The sequence below is a fragment of the Corvus moneduloides genome, chromosome 3 (genome assembly GCF_009650955.1).
Source record: "Corvus moneduloides isolate bCorMon1 chromosome 3, bCorMon1.pri, whole genome shotgun sequence".
In the NCBI taxonomy this organism is placed as follows: domain Eukaryota; kingdom Metazoa; phylum Chordata; class Aves; order Passeriformes; family Corvidae; genus Corvus; species Corvus moneduloides.
The window spans coordinates 102603516-102625103 of record NC_045478.1 but is presented as its reverse complement, the minus strand read 5'-3'; the positions used below and the strand labels follow the sequence as shown (position 1 = coordinate 102625103).

At 44.6% G+C, this 21588-nt stretch overlaps 1 protein-coding gene across 1 annotated transcript; it reads right to left on the bottom strand.

The window, feature by feature from the left end:
* Positions 1–3096: 3096 nt before the first annotated feature.
* Positions 3097–12631, bottom strand: LOC116441308 (mitochondrial amidoxime reducing component 2-like). The gene is given in 9 exon segments (XM_032103049.1): positions 3097–5857; positions 6380–6451; positions 6540–6601; positions 7273–7413; positions 8837–8999; positions 12026–12199; positions 12370–12389; positions 12391–12450; positions 12452–12631. Coding segments are annotated over 9 exon segments (987 nt in total). The 5' UTR covers positions 12617–12631; the 3' UTR covers positions 3097–5727.
* Between the last annotated feature and the right edge of the window lie 8957 nt (positions 12632–21588).

Here is a 21588-nt window from a genome sequence, read left to right as displayed (position 1 = left end):
TCATGTTACCTTTCCTTGAGGTAACTGCAAGGATGATATTCTGCTTTACCTTAAATAAACCCAAGGAATGGAGTTAATATGGACCACCAAACTGCACCACTGTAAACACAGTGGAACATAATTTTTCAGTGAGTGAAGTCTTTATGTTTGAAAGGATCTAGGACATTGTTGGTACTCTTGATGTCTCCCACGATTTTCTTGCAGTCCAACTATCACAGTGGCTTTTGATCTAAACTAAAGCTTTCAAAGCACGCAGGAAGCTGGCCCTGTAGCCCATGGTATGTGAAGAAATGGAGAAGGTATTTTCCAAGTCTGAACTTAATGTCTATTGCTTTGTTTCGTGCAGCCAGAGGACACTGCACTCTTACCCATCTGTTTTGGTTTTTTTTAGTCCTACATGTCTATGTGCAAAATCTTGAAAAAATGAAGAGATTCAGTTGCCACTTTTAACTTATGCCAAAGCGATGTAGGTAGGTCTGCTGAAAATAACTGTCCATGACCCAGTAAAAGTAATTGTGGCTGCTATGATTGAGGAATTGTCATCCTACATAATCTCTTGAAGACAAACCTCAATTAGCAGTGAACGAAGCTGGTTTTTGGAACTCAACAGTAAAGAGGCTATGAGGGTTAGCACGTCAGTGAAGCACAATAATTATTTCACTGTGCTTATTATCTAGTGCCTAAGGAAAGTGAGAACAGTCACCTGTTAAACAAGCAGTGATAAGCTGCCAGAGCAATTCTGTGTACTAGAGAAGATACAATTCTCTACAATACTGCTCCTGGAGGAAAGGGGAATTTCAGCCAGCCTTGGTGTCTCATGCATAACAGTCCAAGGGCAAAGGGGAGGTGCTTCAGCTTTACAGAGTGTCAGAAAAATGAGAGGTTCCCACCCAAACTCTTCAGTGTGATGTACCACAGGCTGCTCCATGTCTTTGTTTTGCACAAACAAAGGTGGAAGATAGTCTCCACCTGATGTTTAGCTCAGGCTACAATTTCCTGTGGTTTGATTTTATCAGTGTCCATAAGTATCCAAAAGTCAGTATCAAAAGGAAGGATCCAGGCTCTTCTCAGTGGTGCCAAGCAATAGGCAATAGGACAAGAGGCAACGGGCAGAAACTGATGCACAGAAGTTCCACCTAAATATGAAGAACTTCTTCTTTACTGTGCAGGTGACTGTGCACTGGAACAGGTTCACCAGAGAGGCTGTGGAGTGTCCCTCACTGGGGATATTCAAGAACCACCTGGACCCAGTCCTGTGCCCTGTGCTCTGGGATGACCCTGCTTGAGCAGGGAGGTTGGACCAGACGTCCCAGTGCGGTCCCTTGCGGCCTGACCCATTCTGTGATTTTCTGAAGTCAATGTGATGAGCTGTGGCCCACGGGAGAGTGGCATTCCTCAGGCCAGGTTATTGTTGAATACTGGGACTTGATTGTACTCCACAACCAGGGCTCATTCGCAGTCCATCTGCACAGAAACACCTGGAGAACACGCAACCACCAAGTACCTTGCCTTCATTCACAGTCCCATCTCGTGCAGCTCCAGCCTTAACACACACCCTCTACACACCTAAGCCTTGCTCATCTCCTTTCCCCTTCCAACCATTCCTGTTCCCTGGTCTGCCTGATCAAGAACACTGTCACTTGCCATGCTGACACCATCTTTCCCTTCACTGTAGCTGGCACGTCCTCAGCTCTTTTTGCTTCGTGGCTTCATGCCAGTCTGCTGTGGCAAATGACACACACCTGTGCCACAAGTTGAATCCAAACTTCATTGCTAGGCTTGACTGCTCACATCCTGGTTCTAACAATCCCAAACAGGTATTTAGCAGCTGGGGAGCCAAGAGGCACTAACCCCTGCTTCACCTACACTGAGCAGTGCTGTGTGCTCCCATACATGGTGCAGTCACACTGCAGTATCCAGCTCCTTTCTCCGCTGGGGGCACCTTCTCCATGCACTATCCCAGAAGTGGCTCTGACAGCACACAGGCAACCCATGAATTGAGGATACTTGAAAACGAACAACAATAAAGAAAAGTGAAGAAAATTAAAATCTGTAGTTGGAAAGGGCCTTCAAGGATTACCAAAGTCCAGCTCCTGGCCCTGCCAAGGGCAGCCCCAAGAATCACACCATGTGCCTGAGAGCATTGTCCAAACACTTCCTGAACTCTGGCAGGCTTGCATCTGTAGGTTAATATCCTCGTCCCACACCAGGAAAGCAAATACAAGTGAAGATTCTGGCTCCAGAATCCAACTATTGTCATGATGAGTAAGCATATTTGTTACAGAAAAGGCCCAGTGTGTGAAACCCTTACTGAGTTTACCAATTTCTTCAGGTAAAATGCAAAGATAATTACTAGTAACAGTGACATTCTAAGCTGAGATTGTTAACACAATGTAGATGATGTAAAAATATAAACATTTGTGAGGTATGAATACTGCCTCTCTTCCAGCTGAAGACTGATACACATGTAGGCTTTATGCCTGCATCACTTTTTAGAATCTTTTGTCCAAAAGAAAGATTTGCATGTGTAGCCCTCAGCCCTGCAGCTACCCAGCACAGGGAATTTCTCATGGATCTTGAATGAGAAAAAGGCAATTTAAGGGGCTAGGGATAGACCAGAAATGAACACCCTGTGGAAGCCCTTTTTGAAACATTTGCCATTTTCAGAGGCAAGATCCAGGAATCTCTTGTCTTCTTATTGAGCAGCAGAGTGATGCCTTTGGAAGGCTGTTTTTCTCCTTAGGATGCAGAAGCAGAATCTTTCTTGGGTTTTTTGAAGGGAGAGCAGACTTGGAGGAAAATGTACCCACCACAAATCTTAAGGAACCCAGAAATTTATGCTTTTAACAACTGCTATTCTCATACATAGTCTTCTGCAAGAACTATTGGTACAATAAATGCTGTAAAAAAAAGTTTTGGTATTATACTCTCAGACATGACCTTGCACAGACTTGAGTAAACATTCATATTTTTAAACCCATTTTTCCCTATTTTCATACACGTCTGGAAAAAAAAGGTAGTCTGTAAACATCTTTTTCATCTAATCATAAGGGTAGCAAAACTGAGTCTGATGACCACTTACATCTGATGGTTCTGCTCTCTTACAAATATCCTCTGGTTAGCTACATATATTCCTGAACTCAGAGGTAGGATTAAAGAAGACAATCATCAGTATTAACTAGATATGAGATCCTGGGAACAGTAGTCAAAATTAAATGCTGAAACAGAAAACAAAAAAAAAAAAATTCACAAATAAATATTACACCTTAAGAAAGTTTGATTCATAGAAGTTTATACTTTCATTTTCTTCCTCTAGAGTTAAAAAACAATTAACATTTTTAAGTACACAATTTAAAAAACAGTGGTTCATGACTGACATGTTTTCAGTCAATTTTCTAAATGGCTTTAACAAAATCAAACGCAATTCCTACAATTACAGCAATTCAACAGTCATATGAAGATATTGATAGTTCAATGTTCTAACTCATGCTCTCAACTTCACAAAATGGCCCTCTTTGATCACATAATTGATTTAAGTGTCATCTGTGAACCATGTTGTACTCAGATGCACACCTGTTTTAGGATTCCAGCCGTATTCTTCTAAGAGGCTTTACAGGAGTAAATCAGGGGTTTTGATCTACGGCCTCTCCCTAACAGGAATGCAGATGGCAGTTTCTCATTGCAAAGACAGCCCCATTTCCAAATTAGCCCAATCAACAGCTGCCTAATGAGAGGCAACAGGATCTATACCACACTATTCGTGTTATGTAAATGCTGATGTGCTGCTGAAACAGTAGTGGAAAAAATGTGTTTGGCCAGAAGCAAAAAAATCAGCTCTTTTTCCTTCCACTTCTTTAACTTAATGAAGAGACACACACTTAACTAATTGCTTTGGCAGGCCAACAGGCTCCCTGTGCTTAATAATACCATTAGGAATCCCACAAGCTTTCAGCTTCTAATACGAAGAACCTTCAACATGTGCTTTTTAAGAGTGAACCTCAAAATTCTTTTTCTTTTCCAAAGATGCTTTTTCTCTCACTTCTTCCCACTAGTTGCTGCATCAGGCATAACAATACACAAATAAGCAACATGCACTTCAAACTGGGCACTTGTCATCCCAGGAAAACTTAATCTTACAGAGCGCCCTGCTGACAAAATGGCATTCAGAGCAACTCTGAGTTCACAAATAATAGAAAACTAACTCCCCTACATTGACTGCTTCAGGCTTGCCACATACACTCACCTGCACCTTTTCAAAGCTCAATGGCTCTTTGTTTTACAGGTCTGAGTTGTGAGCATGCATCAAAATTCCACCTTCCTACTTAAAACAGAAAATGAAGAACCTAAACATCAGATTGGATCATATTTGTCCTTCTTCATATTTAATTAGATTCCTCTTTTAGGCTAGGGCAATACTCTTTTTCCAAATCTATTAATCCATAAAAAACAAACAAGCAGACAAGCACTCGAAAGATGGCTGGCTTGTGTCCTGGAGGCCACTTTTTAAAAAAGTATAATCATATAACATTTAAAGAAAAGATAACACTGCCATAATTCAACTAGTTTTCTCCCTTATTTGTTTTATGCAGTAGGAAATATAATTATCAGCTTCCTACAAACGGCTGACATTTTGGTTAGATTGGAGCAGGACAGGGGGTAACCAGAGACGTAAATATAGAACCAGTAAGGATGCTTACATGCTCAAACTGCAGCTTCCCAAACATCTGCTTAGCAGCCTAACTTTCTACACAAAGGGATTCACTGAGCCACAGAGGAGCTGTGCATGAGCCCTACAACATTGGCCTGGACAGCAGCTTGAACAGGGCAGGCTCAACATCAGATCACTCCCTACAGCTTTTCTTCCCCTCCAATGTGCACAAAGTCTCTGACACAGTGAACATCCAGTTCCTTTAGTCAAAGTGGAAATTCTACTGCTACGTCAGCAAATGCGTCACTACTCTACAGCCTCAGTGTTACAGTACTCTTCACAGGAGAAAAAACTGACTGCTCAAACTGTCAAGCAGAGGTCACAAACTAAACAAACCCACAGCCTTACACACCTGGCATCCCCACCTCCAGACTAGAGTATCATTTTGTCAGCTCACAATCCTCCTTCTAATACTGCTCCAATCTCAAGAGACAGTAGCAATCTTCAGGACACAACTGCAAGGAAAGAAACACTTCTGAAAACTACCTCTGAACACAGACAGGGCAAGTTGATTAGGATCAAAGGAGAGTGGATCCAAGGAGGATTAGGACCAAAGGAGAGTGGCAGAGCCCTGCCATCTGCACTCCATGACCATTCGTAAAGGCAGCTCTGTGACAAACATACTTTGTGCTTAGCATGACTGTTTTTGTGGTTCTTTATAGGCACTAAATGCATCTAACATACGATGCAAACCGCTGTGCGTGATTTTGGATTCCAATACTGCAGTTGATGTGAAATTTTAGGAGGTGTGATGCTCACAGTAGTGCTGTGAAGTCTGTCTTGGACCAGTTTCTTCTACCACAGCCTCCAGAAAAACTGAAGATGTGGTTACTACAGGTATGCCAGTAGATTACGTGATCTGAAAAGACTGGCACTTCACAGCCCCAAAGAACCTCCTGCACCTTAAAAAAGTACAAAAAATATTGCAAGGAAGAAGAAAAAGTTATGTTGGTGACTGTGTACATGGAAAAACAATTTGCATATCAAAGTGAAAAAGCATCTTCTGATCAAAATCTCTTTCACTCCCAGACCATCTTGTACACAGGGTCTCCAACTTGAATTGTTCCGGTTTTGTTAACAGCAAAGTATTTCCCAAAGAGAGGGCTGGTTTTGTAGATGTGTTTCTCAGAGGGGTCACATAAGCGGTAACTGCAGAGAGAAAGCCTTTCTTTAGAATCAGTGGTAGCAAAATCTAAACATTAAAATATCAGTGATGAAAGAGAGGACATGCAAATAATGATGTCTTGGTCATCATACTAGGCTAAAAGTTAAATAAATGTTGTAATTAAGAGAACCAAGCAGCTCAAATAGAGAAAAAAAAGCCTGAATGTATTCACATATTCATGTCTAATATATACACAAAAATCTTCATAAAAAGAAAAGTCAAAGTTAGACCTTTAGATGCCTTAAATACCTGTTACCCCAAGCTTTCATCATAGCAGGCATGAAAGAGACAGGGAACGTGAAATTTGCAAGAAGGAAGAGAACTTCCTGAATTTTCTTACCATACAGAATTTCAAGTAGATTGGAAGCCAATATACACAGACCTTTACACTGCATTATTATGTCCCACACACACTCCAAACCACTTTTAAAACACTAGTCTAACATCTGCTGGGGTCTAGCCTAAATCCTCTCCCACAGTCTAACAAACAGTGGTATTTTTATAACCTTTTCAATGTTTCCAAGGGCTCCTTCCTGTCGATGACCCCAGTGTCTGGATTAACAGTGGTTAAAATACACCTGCAATGACAGACAGTGCCAAATCAGTCAGGGCTTCTTATCATAAACCTCTTTGTTCCTACGTAAAATAAAGGTCCCAAATGTTTACCTGCCACAACACACGGTCCCTTTCATCTCCACATCACCAATAAGAATATCCTCCCAGGTGTCCTGAGGGAAGTAAACATTAGGCACAGATTAGACACACCTACATGCAATCACTTTTCCAGGAGTGGCACCATCATTCATAAATAGCTGCACCATTCCAGATGAACACCTTTACTTGCACCTTCAAAATATGCACAGTTACACTACAGCACTGTTTTAATGAAAACCCTACTGCCACTGCATTTATCCAGTTCAGGACACACTAATAATTACATCTGAAAAGAGAGACACACAAGTAATCAATCCTGTTCTGCAACATGCACTTGTCTGAAGCACTGAACCTAAAACAATTTATTCTTACTGTATAGGTGATAATTAGATCTGTGACCTCTGGTAAATCAACAGTTTTGCAGAAAGGATATTTTTGGTGGAAGTAAGGTTTTGCTTCTCATTTACACAAGCTTTCTATTGCAAAGCCTCTTGGGAGATAAAAAATCTATTCCTGCTTTAGAAACTTCTTCAATTTGAGAAATAATCACTCACAGACCTGTGTCCTCCATCAATGTTTCATGTGCACTGATGTGAGCTGAAGCTTTATCTCCCTCTGGAATTGAGTTGTAAAAATCACAGACTAGCAGCTTTCCTCGGCCTTGTAGGCACCATCACATAAGGAAACTAAGTTACAAAGAAACACAACCAAGCCTTCAAAAAGACATTTCAGACAGTCATTTTACCTCCTCAAAAGCACTGCAATCTGTCACAAAAATATTTGGCCTGAAGTTCTGTATCTTAGCTTTCTTTTCCAGCCTGGTATTTAAATCATCCATTGAAGCTTCAGAGATGATCAAGATTGGGCTGCAGTCAGGATAGGCAACCTATAGAAACAAACACCAACAAATCGTAAGGTTGCTGAAAGAGCAAGGGAGAAAAGTTACTGCATGGCAAAAGACAGGTGTTGGAAACAGCAGCCTTTTAGGCTGCTCCATTCAGGTTTTGCTTTTCCTGAAAATATGTTAACAAGGAAAACAACATGCTTTATCCTATTACAGTAACCATGGCAATTTTTGTGTGCTCAAATTGCATTATCACAACACCAGAGGGAGTTCCACACCCAGAACAGCAGTATTCAATTACAATTTTCCACTCATCAGTCTGGGATGCCTGTGCAGTGGGAGGGCCATATTAGCAAACAAGGCCAATGAACAGTATTCAAAAACCTCTAAACCTCCGAGAAGTGGAGCTCCACAGAGGTGCGGGGAGAAAACAAAAAAGAGAGACATTTTGGTAAGAAATTTAGTGTATAACCCTCCTGCCTTTCTCTTATATTATTCTTACTCCATTCTTGTTCATGCCTTCCAACCACAAGATGATGAGTATTGAAATAATGATCCAAAAAATTCTGCCTCTTTTCTTGCTACAATTTCTGAACATCACCCCCCCCCCCCCCAATCTGATGTCCCTTTTGCCAAAACATTGTGTTTGTATTGGTCTCAGTGCCCTTACATAACAAATGCGTATCTATAAAAGTCTATAATTGAATAGTAATACAATATTGTACAATAACAAGCAAGACACTGATGCCCTATAGAAAATAACATCACTATGGCAAGGTACTCACAATTTTGAGCTGTTTAAAAACCTTACATCTGATACAATTCAAACCATCTTCACCTGAGAGAGCTGTTCAGGAAAAAAGAAGGGCAGCAGTTGCTCAACTGACACAAGTATGTCACAGCACAGCATCTCATTTCCATACCTGCATTAAATTTCTCTAAAATCATACCTTCAAGCCTCTTCCCACAGAAAGGAGAGAGATAAAACCTCTGTAACCTTCTCTGTTATTCCTAGGCCTACAACTATAAGGCTGGGTTGAGCATCATTCCTTTAAACAAAATACGAAGTAACAACTTGTATCAGTACACTCCCAGACCTAACAAGAGTTAGGGAGCGGAGTCTTTCTATGCAACACAGATTACACCATCAAAACATCTTTAAAGATGTAACTTTTTTCTATCCACTGAGACACAAAAGGCTATTGTATTCTGCAATGTAATAACTCCTCTTCAAGTATCAGTTTCAGACTCTTTAGCTGTGAATGGTCAATAGCTTAAAAACAGATTTAAAGTAAAACTTAAGCAAGTCACCTCATCACAGAAAAGAATACTCACATGGTTTTAGTACACAGCTACACACCTTGCTAAACTGGGCTCAATCATCAATGATGGAAGGGGCAGGTTCTGGTGGGTGGGCAGAAATGGTTAAAAGGACACACTTCTGAGAAAAAGAGCATTCATTTACCTCATCTGTGTTTCGGAAAAGGGCTATAGTGTCCTTTGACTTTCTTGGCACCATGGAGGGCTCGAAGTGCACCAGTCGACAGGGCTCTGAGTTCAGGAAGGTGGTGATCCACTGAGCCACTTCATCACCACAGTCCCTGCCTTGGATATCCTGTCCAAACACCCTGGAGAGTTACAACACAACAGCAAGTTAGCTGGAAACATGAAGGTTCAAGGAAGCTTCTTATTCGAAGGTAAAGAACATGTTTTAACAGTGGTAGCAATATACAGAAAACAAAACATTTCCAGTGGGCAATCTCCTCATGGCCACTGTGTTTTGAAAGCTAAGGAACATGGACACGACCAGACAATACCAGCTGGTGAAAGAATGAGCTCTGAACCAGTGTTAATGTGCCCAGAGTGAACTGTCACATCAGTGACAGTAACAAACCTACCTGTTCGTCCTACTTTGAGGAAAAAAAGGGTCTGCTCTTGCATTTGCATGTGACTGCTATACCAAAAAAATTCTACAGAGAAATTAACTGAAAGGTAACTAATGTCAGATAATTAATGATAGTTTGAAACAATGTGATTAGTTACCACAACTGATACATACAAATGCTATTAATTAAAAGTGTCCCTAACTGTTAAGGAAACTTTCCTTCAGATTTTAGTGCTATAAAAATTTATCCAGAGATGAGTGAGACTCTTCAGCTCAGATTTCACATACAGAATAGCTCAGTATCTTAAGAGAGGTTAAAGATTGTAATGGAAATAAAGTCCATGGGCCACAAAAAGCACCGCCAGTAGGATAGAAACAATGTTACGCAAGAAACACTTTCCTGGCAAGAAAAGCTAAGCCTTGACTCAACCTTCAATAAACTTTAACAGCAATCAGGAGTAGTTTTGTTACACTCTTCAAAGTTCGCCATTTGACCCAAATGCACTGCAGTTTCCTATCTGCAATCAAATCCTGGGCAGCTTAAAGCATAGGGATGCCCATGCAGTTCATCTAGAGTGAGCCCAGCTCCTAGGAGCCTTTCTTTACTCATCTGGGGCAGTGATCATTAGGGTGCTGGCATCAATATCCCGGCTCCATCTGCTGGCATTCCTGTCTACCCTGTGACACAGACTGGGATCAAATGCCACTGCCTCAGACAGCGTTCAATTGCCTTTTTCCTCCCTCCATCCCACAGTTCCTGCATGCCTTCTGACTGGCAGGACAACAGAGGCAAGGCTCTTACAGCTTCCAACACTACTGCTTTCCACTCAGGAAGCAGATCTATCCTAAGCACTCAGTGGTACAGGGATCGCTGGGAATGGATCACACAATTTAAGTGTTAGAACATACAATGACAAAGGGCACAAAAGAAGAGCACGAGGTTTCTTAGCCAGGGGGCTCTAGAAACCCTCTAGCATTTTCACAATAAGAAAATGTACCTATACAATGGCTTTGGTCCTATATTTGAGTCTCCCAAGCACAGGATTTTTGAATATCCACATAAAATTTGCAGTTTTCAAGATCAGCACATGCACAGCCATGTGCAGCCAGAGGCACTACGGCACTGCTTTAGCTCCAACCTATGGGGCAAGAGCTCCCATGAGCACCCACCCGAAGGAAGGCAAGAAAGAAAAAAAAAGACAGACCAGAAGAACAAATCACTGAGATCTAAAACTGGAAAATACGAGAAATCCAAACCAACTTTTCATTACTGAAATGTATTAGGCTATTTAAACATTTTTCTAATGGCACAGCAAATTTTAGAAAAATGACATCTTGCAAACTGCATGGCTTTGCAGTGCATGTCATTGGCTAACATATAGGCATTATGCATTCTGTTCCATTTCTCCATGAGAAATGCTACCATTTGGAACTTGTACCTGCCCTGTATAAACAGAGATACTGAGCTATGCTGATCAAGGGTTTCCATAGCAACAGATTCATGCTAAAAGCAAGCAAATTCAGTTCCTTGCCAGCACTGTTTTAGTTACAATTACAGCAGCTGGTGCATTAACCATCTCTGCTATCCAAAGAACAAACACTTACAGTATCTTTGCAGGGCATTACACCACTTACAGTTTCCAAACACTTTTAGAAACTTACATATTAACTGACATTTTAGCAGAGAAAAAGGTTTTCCACTTCCTGCTGGCAGTTTTCAGCATGATTCAATACCTGGGTAAACTAACTAGGCCTGCACTCATACACCAAAACTCTAAGCACACAGCTAAATCACTGTTTGCAACCCATCCACCTGAAACTTCTTTGGGGTAGCACCTACAGGGAATGCCCTAACTCCCTGGGATGCCCATCTTTCCCCTGTGACCACAGGGTGAGCCTTGGGCAACCAAGCTTTTAACTGAGGCACCTCAGTTAAATGCCTAAAGACAGAGGTCAGGGAATCTAAACTCCAACATCTCACCAGCTCTGAATGGCCAGTGTGCATCCAAAAATGCTGATGCACATAGTAGTTGTGACCAAGACACCCCAAAGCACATGACTGAGGTTCTGAGATGTGACTGCTAACGCAAGCAAAAGTGAAAACACTAGAAGTAAAAACAAATAAGCAAACACGACATTCTGTGAAGACAGAAGATCACAGTTCATTTGGCAGGTGTGTAACACATGGTCTTTGATACTGTGTCATCCTTTACTGAGATTTGTTTTCACCACTGCTGAGCAGCTTAAAAGCAGAGCTTTTGTTATGACAGCTATTCCTGGCCTCCTGTGTAACACATGGCAGAGGATTTCACAGAATTACAAAACAGTCTGGAATAGAAGCAACCTTAAAGACCACCTAGGACAACTCCCCTAACATAGGCTGGGGCACCTTCCACTAGACCATGGTGTTCAGAGCCCCATCCAACCTGACTTTGAACACTTCTAGGGATGGGGCATCCACATCTCCTGTGTGCAACCTGTGCCAGTGCCTCACCACCCACATAGTGATGAATTTCTTCCTAATAGCTAATCTAAACCTACTAACACCACTTCTTGTCTTGTCAGTACAGGCTCTGGTTTGAAGCCTATCTCCATTAAGCAGATGGTGAGAAATACCCACACAGAAAAGACATACCAGTACTGAACTTCTACACTCCAATTTCTTCATAAGAAAATGCAAAGCCTCACACAATCTTGGAAAGCAAAGCACATGAGAAAGACAGTTCTGAGAGAGAAGGAAGAGGGGAAAGAAAAAGCCTTCTTCAGTACCTGCAGTTGCGGACGGGGTTTTTCTCGGGGAGCTTTACAGGCACGCACATCTTCTCCATGTCCGCGGCCTCCAAGGTCAAGTGCCCGTCTTCACAGCTGACAGAAATAAGGACGAGCCGCGGCTCCTGGCGAGCTGTCACCATGTGCCCGTCCTCCCTGATCACGAGCCAGAACCTGCGGCGGGACGGGGTACAAAGGTGCCCAACAGCGTTAACGCTGGGCTCGGCAGCACCCGCACGGCAGGTGCTCCTTCCCAGCCCTCAGGAAACACCTGAAAACCGCGGAGCCACGCGGGGGCCCCAGGGCCCGGCCGGAGCTCCGCGCCCCCCGCCCGGGCCGCCTACCTGTCCCGCAGCTTCCCCGCAGCGCAGCCCCATCGGCGTCACCTGCGCCCGCCGCACCGACACCCCCCGGCACGACTTCACCAGGGTACACGAAGAGCCTGAGCACCGTCCCGACCCGCTGCAGGCGGCGGCGGCGGCGGCCGGCCCAGCGCCAGGTGCCGAGCAGGGGCGCCCGCACCAGCAGCGCCGCAGCTCCCCACAGCCATGCCTGCCGCGCCGGCCCCGCCGCGCCCCGCAGGCCGCTCATGGCGACTGGGCCGCGCCGCGCACCCGGAGCGGCTGTGGGCGGAGGCGGCCCGGCCACCGCCCCTCACACCGCCCCCGGCCCCGCCCGGCGCTCCGGGCCCGCCACCTGCCCCGGGGCCGCGCCGAGGCGGGCGCAGCGCGCAGCCGCGGCCTTCGGTGCGAGAAAGGGGGCTGAGCAGCGGGGAAGATAGGCGGCTGAGCGTCCGGCTTGGCAAAGCGCCGGCGGAGGATGTGTTCTTTCTGATATCCGGGCTTTTAGTGAAAACAGCGCTACAGGAAAAGTGTGGGCTGTGTGGGAATACGCGAGTGCGTCAAATCCATGGGTTTGGTTTGGCTCAGAGGAGAGGGGAACAGGTGGATGGCGGCGTGGAGGGCAGCAAATGGGGTGTCCAGTGCTGTCCGGCCGCCTTGGGACATCTGCACACCCCAGCTGCCTGGTGTCAAACACTTGAGACCCCTTCCGAGAGGCTCCTGTTTGTTGGCAGGGTCGCAGGGAAGTCGCTTAGTGGCATACGCAGCTGCAAGGCAAATGTGACATCAAATACAGGCTGGAGTGGCAAATGCCGCTGTCGCCACTGGTCTCTCCTCACAGCAAAGCAAGAGCTTTGGGATCTGATGGCCAAACTCACAAATGGAAATTTTTAGGATCAGTGTGCTGAGACCAAAGTCCTAGAACGTGCAAGATGGGGAAGCTCAGTGTTGGGCATTTTTGGGAGATTCAGACAGCCCAGCCACAATGGATTACTGGAAGTACTCCTTTAGCAGCGTTCTGGTGGACAGGGACATTGAAGATGAGGCTACTGTGGGCCTCTTTGACAATGGGTACGTGTGGGGAATCAAGCCAGGAGAGTTCCTCACATTCACTTCAAGAATCACTTGATCACAGGCCAGATCAGAAAATGTTCCTGTTAGTGGGAATCACTATAGATTGTAAAAAGTGTGGTGGGATTTTTGACAACCTGCTGGTGGATGAAGACAATGTGATGGATGTCAGAAGCAAAGGCAGTGACAGCAGATCCATCCCGCTTGGCATGAGCCCCAAAACCCTGATCTTCCTCATAGGCAAGAAGGGAGTCCACATAGGAGTCCTCAATTAAAAGGATCGGAATATGATGTGATCATGAAAGCATGGCACAAATAGTGCCAAAGAGACAGACATCTGCCTGAGCACAGAGAGAGGGATTAAACATGGTTTTGTTGCAGATGTCTTTGCCTGCTTCTTTCAGATGAGGGGTGCTGGGCAGGCAGCAGTGCTGGGACACCAACAGTGTGTGGTACACAAGGGAGTAATGTGTACATTCCTCATCAGGATGCTTAGTATTACTTTTGTGGTGTCCCAGCCATTTTGGGTAGCTGCTCCTTGTTTGTCACATTTTACTGGTTGACATTGGGATAAAGGTCTCTGGGAGCATTATCTTTGGGAAAAGGCAAGAGGGAGGGCAATACCTTTGCCCTCTTGTTCTCCACTTTGCTGTTTAAACCATGCCCTGATTCCAGTCATGGGTTTTGAGACCTTCCTCCTTCTACAAGTACACCACAACATGAAAGATAAACAGAACTTGTGTTTATTTTGAATTTGCCCCCTGAACAAGCCCAGAACAGTTCTGGAGATTAACTATTGATCAGCAGAGCCTTGTGCTGCTGTTGGATTGCATGGGGGATGTGTGCAGAGACAGCCTGCTGCCTGCTCACCTTCCACATCACTTGAAACCCCTTCTTATGCTACTTTACCGAGAGGATTGTTTTTTTCATTAAATAAGTTGCCTTTTGTGTCTGTGGCATGGGGTGTTTCTGAAGGTTAGTTCCTTTCCCTCCTGCTCAGTCACACTGTGTGGCCTCAGAATCACAGGTTCCTGTAAGCTCCCCAGGAGGATGTGGAGTTCTGTCAAACACTGCAGAATTCCTCCTCCATTCGCAGCCCTCCCTCCTGCTCCCACTTGTATCCCTCAATGGACAGTGTGAAATGAGGCAGAACTGGTGCATTTGAGATGGGACTGATGCAGGGAACACTCGAGGGCCATCTCCAGCAGGGCTGATCTCCTCTCTCGTGGGCTTTCCTTGCTCCATTGATCCTGGCAGCCGTGGCAGTGCCCATCAGCAAGCCTGAATCCTGTGACTACTCACCATGGTGAGACACCCTGTCCTCCATACCCCTGGGATCCACACATGGCTCCAGGTAAATCATAGGTGCTAAACTGCTTGGTCTGGTTTGACCAGACCTGCCCCACCACCTTCAAGTCATTGACCCACTGAGTAAAAAATAATTACTTGTGATTACTTTTATGACTCCACCACAGATGTGACAGGGGAGCCAGCCCTGCTGAGCAGACTGAGAGCCCTTGCACACTCTTTGGCAACCATTAATCTTCTCATGGAGTCTTTAATCTTTAACATGGAGTCTATATTTTATTGAATTTGATTCAATTCACACAGAGGTCTTTAATCTGCACCTGCACCCACAGAAGCAGAAAATGCTTTAAGGGGAATCAGGCATCTTATGTATTAGCAACAATACATAAGAAAATGTTCAACAAAACTGCAGCAATTGTCTAGTGTCTGATAAGCAGTGCTTGCAAGCAGGAATCAAAACATATTAACATAAGTATTAAAGAGGCAAAAACAAAAACACAAACTGGTTTTAGAATCTAACAAAAAAAAAAAAGTGATACATCAAATGAAATAAATTAAAAAAACCCAATAAATTACTATTGATACTGGCCACTCCTGACAAACATTAATGATTATTTTCTCAACCCTAGGGCAAAAATAAGCTGCTAACCCCTGTGGTTTCTTGAGCAGTGGCAGTATTCTGCGCTGTCCAAACTGCAAAATGCAGAAAGATTTTGCTCTCTGATCTTCTGTGTTTGAGGCATCAAAATAAAAGAATTTGAGATAAGACCAAAAAAACCTGGGTGATTTACTGCTTTCTTGCTTCTTCTGGGTGCCAGAGAAATTAGATCTGGAGTACATGTATACTTCACCAGCATGAGAATTTGGAGAAGTAGAGACCTATATAGTTGTGAGAAGCTACAGCTCCTTCCTAGCTACACATTATGGGCAGCACAGTGATGTAGAAAACCAGATTCTTTTAGTTCAAAGGATTTGTTAACTGAATTCAGAAATAACTCACCTTTGCTAACAATTGGGTATTAATTTAGAGAAAAAAAAATATTTCTAAATCCAAGAAGGACCTTAAACTTTCATTCCCTAGATCTACTGACCTAAGGAGCCTAAGGAGATTTTGCTCAGACTAGCCCTTCTGTTACATTCAGCCCTGACTCTTCTTGGGGAGTATGGTGAGAAGGAGCTTAAAGAAATAACAGAAGGCAGCAGCATCTGCATAATCTCTCCTTTTCTGCTGTGAAACAAGGAACATAAAATCAGAAATAGCTGCAGAGAGCACAGTTGTGGTTAAATGTTTCAGGTCTAAGTCTGCAGGGTTTGAGGAAAGCCCTCGTCACCCATGCGCCAGGTACCTCCCAAACAGCCTCCAGTAAACAGCTTGACCAGTAGGTTTGTTTAATCCTCCATCCCAGGCACAGTGGTTCTTAGCTAGGAGCCACCAGCTCCTTCTGCTGTTAAGCAATGTGAATAGAGCCACTCAGACAAAATGTAAGTACTGGTTTTGTTACAACCAAACACAGCCTCATGTGTGACAGAACTGTGTTTGTCATAGCCAGAGCAGGCACAGTATTCCTGCACTTAAAAGAAAATGACCATGTTTTCAATTGCTTATAACTCCATCAAAGTTCAGGACAGCTGTGCTGAAAGTCTCTGCACCAGGCTCTTGTTTCAGGCTTCCTTAAAACGTGGTCACATGAAGAATTCACAGTGTCAATGTTGCAGCAAACTGGGGCCAGGCTCCCTCAGTCATGAAAGTGGATGATGCTGACATATCTTTAAAAAGCATGGTGTTAACTCAGTAGCACAGGACAAATCTTCAGCTGGAACAAATTTTATGGAGAAACTAAAAGGCATATTTGCCTTCAGATGCAGTGGGCAATTTGAGATCATTCTAGAGGCAAACCTAGACTCTCTCGTAGCAGCAGCTCAATCAGAGATCTAAGATGAATGACAAGGAAAGAGTTGAAGAATTTTACTTGTTTCTACTAAAAAAGAGACAAGCAGCTGGGGATCTTCTAGATCTTCAATATGTACATAGTGCTGTACTTTGGAAAGGCATAAATTACCACACTGAGGGAAGACATTTGAATGGACATTATGAAAAAAAAAAACAGGGACAAAGACAGCAAAATGCTGTCTTTGCCTCAATTAGGTGGCAGTGTGTTAGGATGGAGCTAATTGTAGCCTGGGCTTGTCTCAGGGGAGGAATTAAATGCACACACCAGGGATATGGCAATTATTTTTTCAGTGACTCTCTGATAATTCAACAAAAGGCAGGGATGGGGGATAACATGGCCAAGCACGCTAATTTCAACCAGATATGGTAAAAATCATATTATACTCACACACACCTGCAAATTATATCCATTTTTCAAAGTTGCAACACAATAAATTTAAAAAATTCCTTCACAGAGAGGAGGGGAGGATAAAAGCATTGCTCTTTCCTCTTAAAATCTTGAAGGAAATCAGAGCTCAGTGAGTCATGCACTAGAAATGAGCTTAGTGAAATTCATGTATGGAAAAATCTCAGGCGAGTAATTGGTGATGATAGAGTTATAAATAGAGTCATTAATGATAGATGCCTTTTAATGGAGCCAGAGCAAAGAAATAAAAAGATCTCTCTTTTTGTGATGAGGTTTTTCCTATGCAGAGAATTATTTATACCCAAAACCCAGGTGGGTTGATAGGCTACTTTGGTACCTATCAGCTGTCATTCCAGACATATCGGAAAATGAATTGAAAATTATCATTTTCTTCTGGTCAAGAGCTCTCTAAATGCACCAGGACAATACAGAAATGGTTGTTCCAGGCAAATGCTTGGCCCAGTATTAACTAACACAGGCTGTTGACATTACGAGTTCTCCTGATGTTCTGTAAATGCAGTTCTCCATATGAATATAATGTCCATCAGCAGCTTTAGGAGTCTGAAGAGTCAGGGTGTCACCTGGGAGAGCAGGTAAGGACCAAAGGAGAGGCTTTGCAGGGGAGTAGGGCATTTGTTGTGCAGCACAAGGACTAACACTGCTGCAGCTCTGGTTTATCGGCCATCACGGGGCAGGATGGGATTCACCAAGGACAGGAAAGTCCCCACCCTAATTCAGGCACAGCTGAAAAAACAATCTGATACTAGTTCAGTGTCCCAGGAAAGGAAGGAGCAATGATTCATTTATGGGCAGCAAAAACAGGGGAATTCAGAAAGCATGAGGAGGCAAGTACGTGTGGTTTGCTGGCGCTGGGGTCCAAGGCACTCCTGGGGGGGTGTCATTCCAGTCTGCCAACCTCCACTTTGGAATTACACATAGGCAGCTGTCATCTCTCCAGCAAAAACGAGATTTTGAAACAAGAAGTGGCAGTGGCTCATCCCCTCACCTCCAGTGAATCTTCCTTAAGGAATGTTTTTGAGGCACAACAAGAACTCCAGGGCAAAGTGTAATGCGTTTTGAGGTGTTAGAGGAAAAAAACTCAACACAAGAACAATGTTCCCATGGCTTTACATTTGAAACACTTGGACAGACGAAGCTCAGGATTCCACTGGGTAGGAAACACTGGTATACGGAGATGCACATTACACTGCTGAGACCCCACATCCTGAGGATGGATCTGGACAAACCGGGAGGGCAGCCTAGGGAAAGGCAGGAAATCCCTGCAGGAGATGAGGCAGAACAACGGGGCAGGCTGACGAGGCTGGAAATTTGTGGGTTTTTTTTCCCAGGAGATGGCAGTAAAGGACAATCCCCTTTCAGCCAAAGGAGCGCGGGGAAGTGAAAGCAGTGGTGGGAGCCGAGCTGCTCCTCAGGCAGCGCTGCCACCCTCGCCAGTCGCTCCTTGTTACCAGCAGCAAAGCTTTATTCCTAGCGTCAGTGCTTCTAGCAAGGGTGAGGAGCTCAGTCTTTTACCTTCCCATACAGTAGGTAAATTATAAGCTTTCTGCCTACCATGGCAGGATCCCACTCACAGCCTCATCCAGACTGGAAGAAGCCCAGGAGGTCTCTCCTCCAGCCTCCTGCTCACAGCAGGGTAAATGCTGCATTCGCACTGGCTTGCTTTCCACTTTGTACAGTCATGCCTTGAGACACTCCACAGACAGACTTCAGCCTCCTGAAGTAACCTCATCATGCTTAACGATCATATTACCGCTTTCCCTGACTTGTTTCTGGCTGGAAACCCCTCAGTTTGGATTTATGACCATGAGCTCTTGCTGTCTGGCTGCAGACTTCAGTAAAGAGCCTGGCTTCATCTTCTTGGAAACCCCTTCTTATGTATTGAAAAGCTGTTGTCAAGTTTCTCCTAGGTCTTCCCTCCTCCAGCTGGACAAGTCCAGAGTCCTGCATCTCTCCTCATACATGATGCAGGATTCAGGAAAGTGCACCACCCACTCTGAAGCCCGGTCTAGACCTCACCCCAAAACAGACCTGGCAGCCTAATACTACTTCCTACAGGGAAAAGGATGGCAAGGATTTTATTCCTTTACTTTCTCTTAATTTAATTATCTCCATTAATCTACAAGTTCTTCAGGCTCTCTACTCTCCCTTGAAGGAAAAAGGATTTCCAAAGCACACACTCTGCAGGTAACTGCAGCAACTCTGTGCATGTTTTAGGATCAGCTTTGTCTCAGAAGAGGCCAGTGCTCAGCTAACAAGGGACTCAGGATATAGAAGAAGAGACAACTGGTTTTACTGCACCCCAACACAAAGCCTGCCCCTTTCCCAGTCTTACAGACAGGCAGAGGTCAGAAAGAGCATTCATCCCTGAAGTGATCCGTGGCCTGGGAGTGGCAAAGATCTGGAAGTGCCAAAGTGCTGTGGCGTGGTACAGCTCTCCTCAGTCACTGCACTTCCAAAGCAAGCTGTGCAAGAGTGCTTCCTTGCTGCTAATGTTGCAGGACAAAGGACAATAGCTGTGAGTCCTCTGCCATTTCCTCAGAGCCTATGGTAAGCCAGAGGAGTAATTAAATACTCTGGCAAAACCAGCAGAAATATGCTTTATTCTGCTCTGTGAGTCATTGAGCAGTCACTAGGAATAGCCAGCAATTTAAAGTAAAAGTGACGTGCCAGGAGGCACGTCAGGTTAGTGGAGTTCATTCCCAAGAGAAGCATGGACAAGTTGACTACCTACTTCTTGCCACTCTTGCCTGGATTCAGCTTCCTGAACCTATTTATCCTGCCATTTGTTTTAAAGCACAGTGAAAGGTGCTTGGAAGTCTGAAGGAAACCAGACAGCGCCGTAGCACACCACTGAAGACAAACACCTGGCAAGTGAAGCAATGGGTAGAGAGGCCACACAAGTGCTTGAAAGGAGGAATGTATTTCATCCAGCTCAAATGTCAAATCAAATCTTCCCCATGTACCCACCATGGTATCCGCCACATCCCGTATTGTTTATGAGCGAGTCGAATGTCTGTTTTGGTCCTCAAAGGCACCAGCAGTTCAGCTGCAGAGAAGCCTATTTTAATAAAAGAGCCAGTGTGCACCTGTGGGTTGAAAGCTGTCCCTGCTCGGGTGGCTCCTCCGAGGCCAACCTTGCCAAGGGTGCTTCTAACACCTGTGCAGAAAGCCAAGAATCAGTCCTGGACTGCCCTTCTGGCTTGGCACCTGCCAGGGCTGGCAACCCAGGCTCCTCGTCAATCCCAGCCTCTTCCCCATCACCAATGTCTTGCTCTCCCTCAACTCACATGCAGACTTCCAGCACGGCAGCTCTGCTCCAGATGGAGGCTGGCCATTTTGTTGGCTGAGCAGATGACCTGCCAGCCGATGCTGAGGTGGTCAGGGAGTATTTCCTCATCTCTTAGATCCTCAAGACAACATTTAGCAACAGAGCTGCAGGACCTGCCCTGTTCCACCTGCTTGCATTGTAGCTAAGCCAGACCTGGCCCAACAGGGATGCTGCCATGACTGACAGGAAGTACAGCCCTCTGCCATCCACCCAGCTGAAAAATGAACCTCACCCTCTGCATTCAGATTTTCTGGACACTGGGCTAATGAAGAGAGTAGCAAACCCTCAGGACAAGGCTTAGCCTCACAAATTCCCTTCAGGAGCTGAGGAGTGAATCACTGCTCAAGAACTGATAAGCAGCACTAATTGGTAGTCTCAGTGAGAATCACCAGTTCATTTTGAGGGAGAAAAATGAATCATTAGCTGGTTTATTGCAACAGCACTCGTTACTCGCTTACTTTTTCTTTCTCTCTCCTCTTGCTTTGTTTTTGGTCTATTTTAGAAACATTGGCCAGCCAAAGCTGACTTGCCAATATGCCTGAGGCTTTTCTCAGGCTCACACAGAAGCACCAAGTACATGTCATTCAGGTTCTGTATGGATAGCAACCAAGTTACTCCCTCAAAGTTGCACCAGGTGAGCAAGAGCCCATGTGTCAGCAGGCAAAAGTCCACTGTGCTGAGCAGTTCAAGAGCTAAGGTTCATGTTTACCTTTGTGGAAGGTCTGAATGGGCTGGACCCTGTGTGTTGCAATGAGGGAGAAGCCTTACTAGTCAGGGGACACATGGACAAATAGATGGGACACTCACTCCACACAGAAAAATGGAGACACAAATCTCTCCCTACATGGTTTTAGTTATTTTTAAAAAGTTCTAATGATTTATGCTGTAAAAGCACTGTAAAACACGGAGTGGTGTAACAAAATCTGAAGTTAATCCCAAACTCCGTAGGCTGGTGTGGCATGTGGGTGGTAGGGACAGCCCTGTTCTTACTGCATTATCAACAACCCTCTGGCATGCTGCTGGGATGGGATCAGGGGGACAGGTCTGTCCCCACAAAAAGGCTCAAGAGAAACAACTGAAGGCATGAAATCAGTGAACAAAATCCCTTTGTGGGTATTCATACCCCAGTTTTTGCAA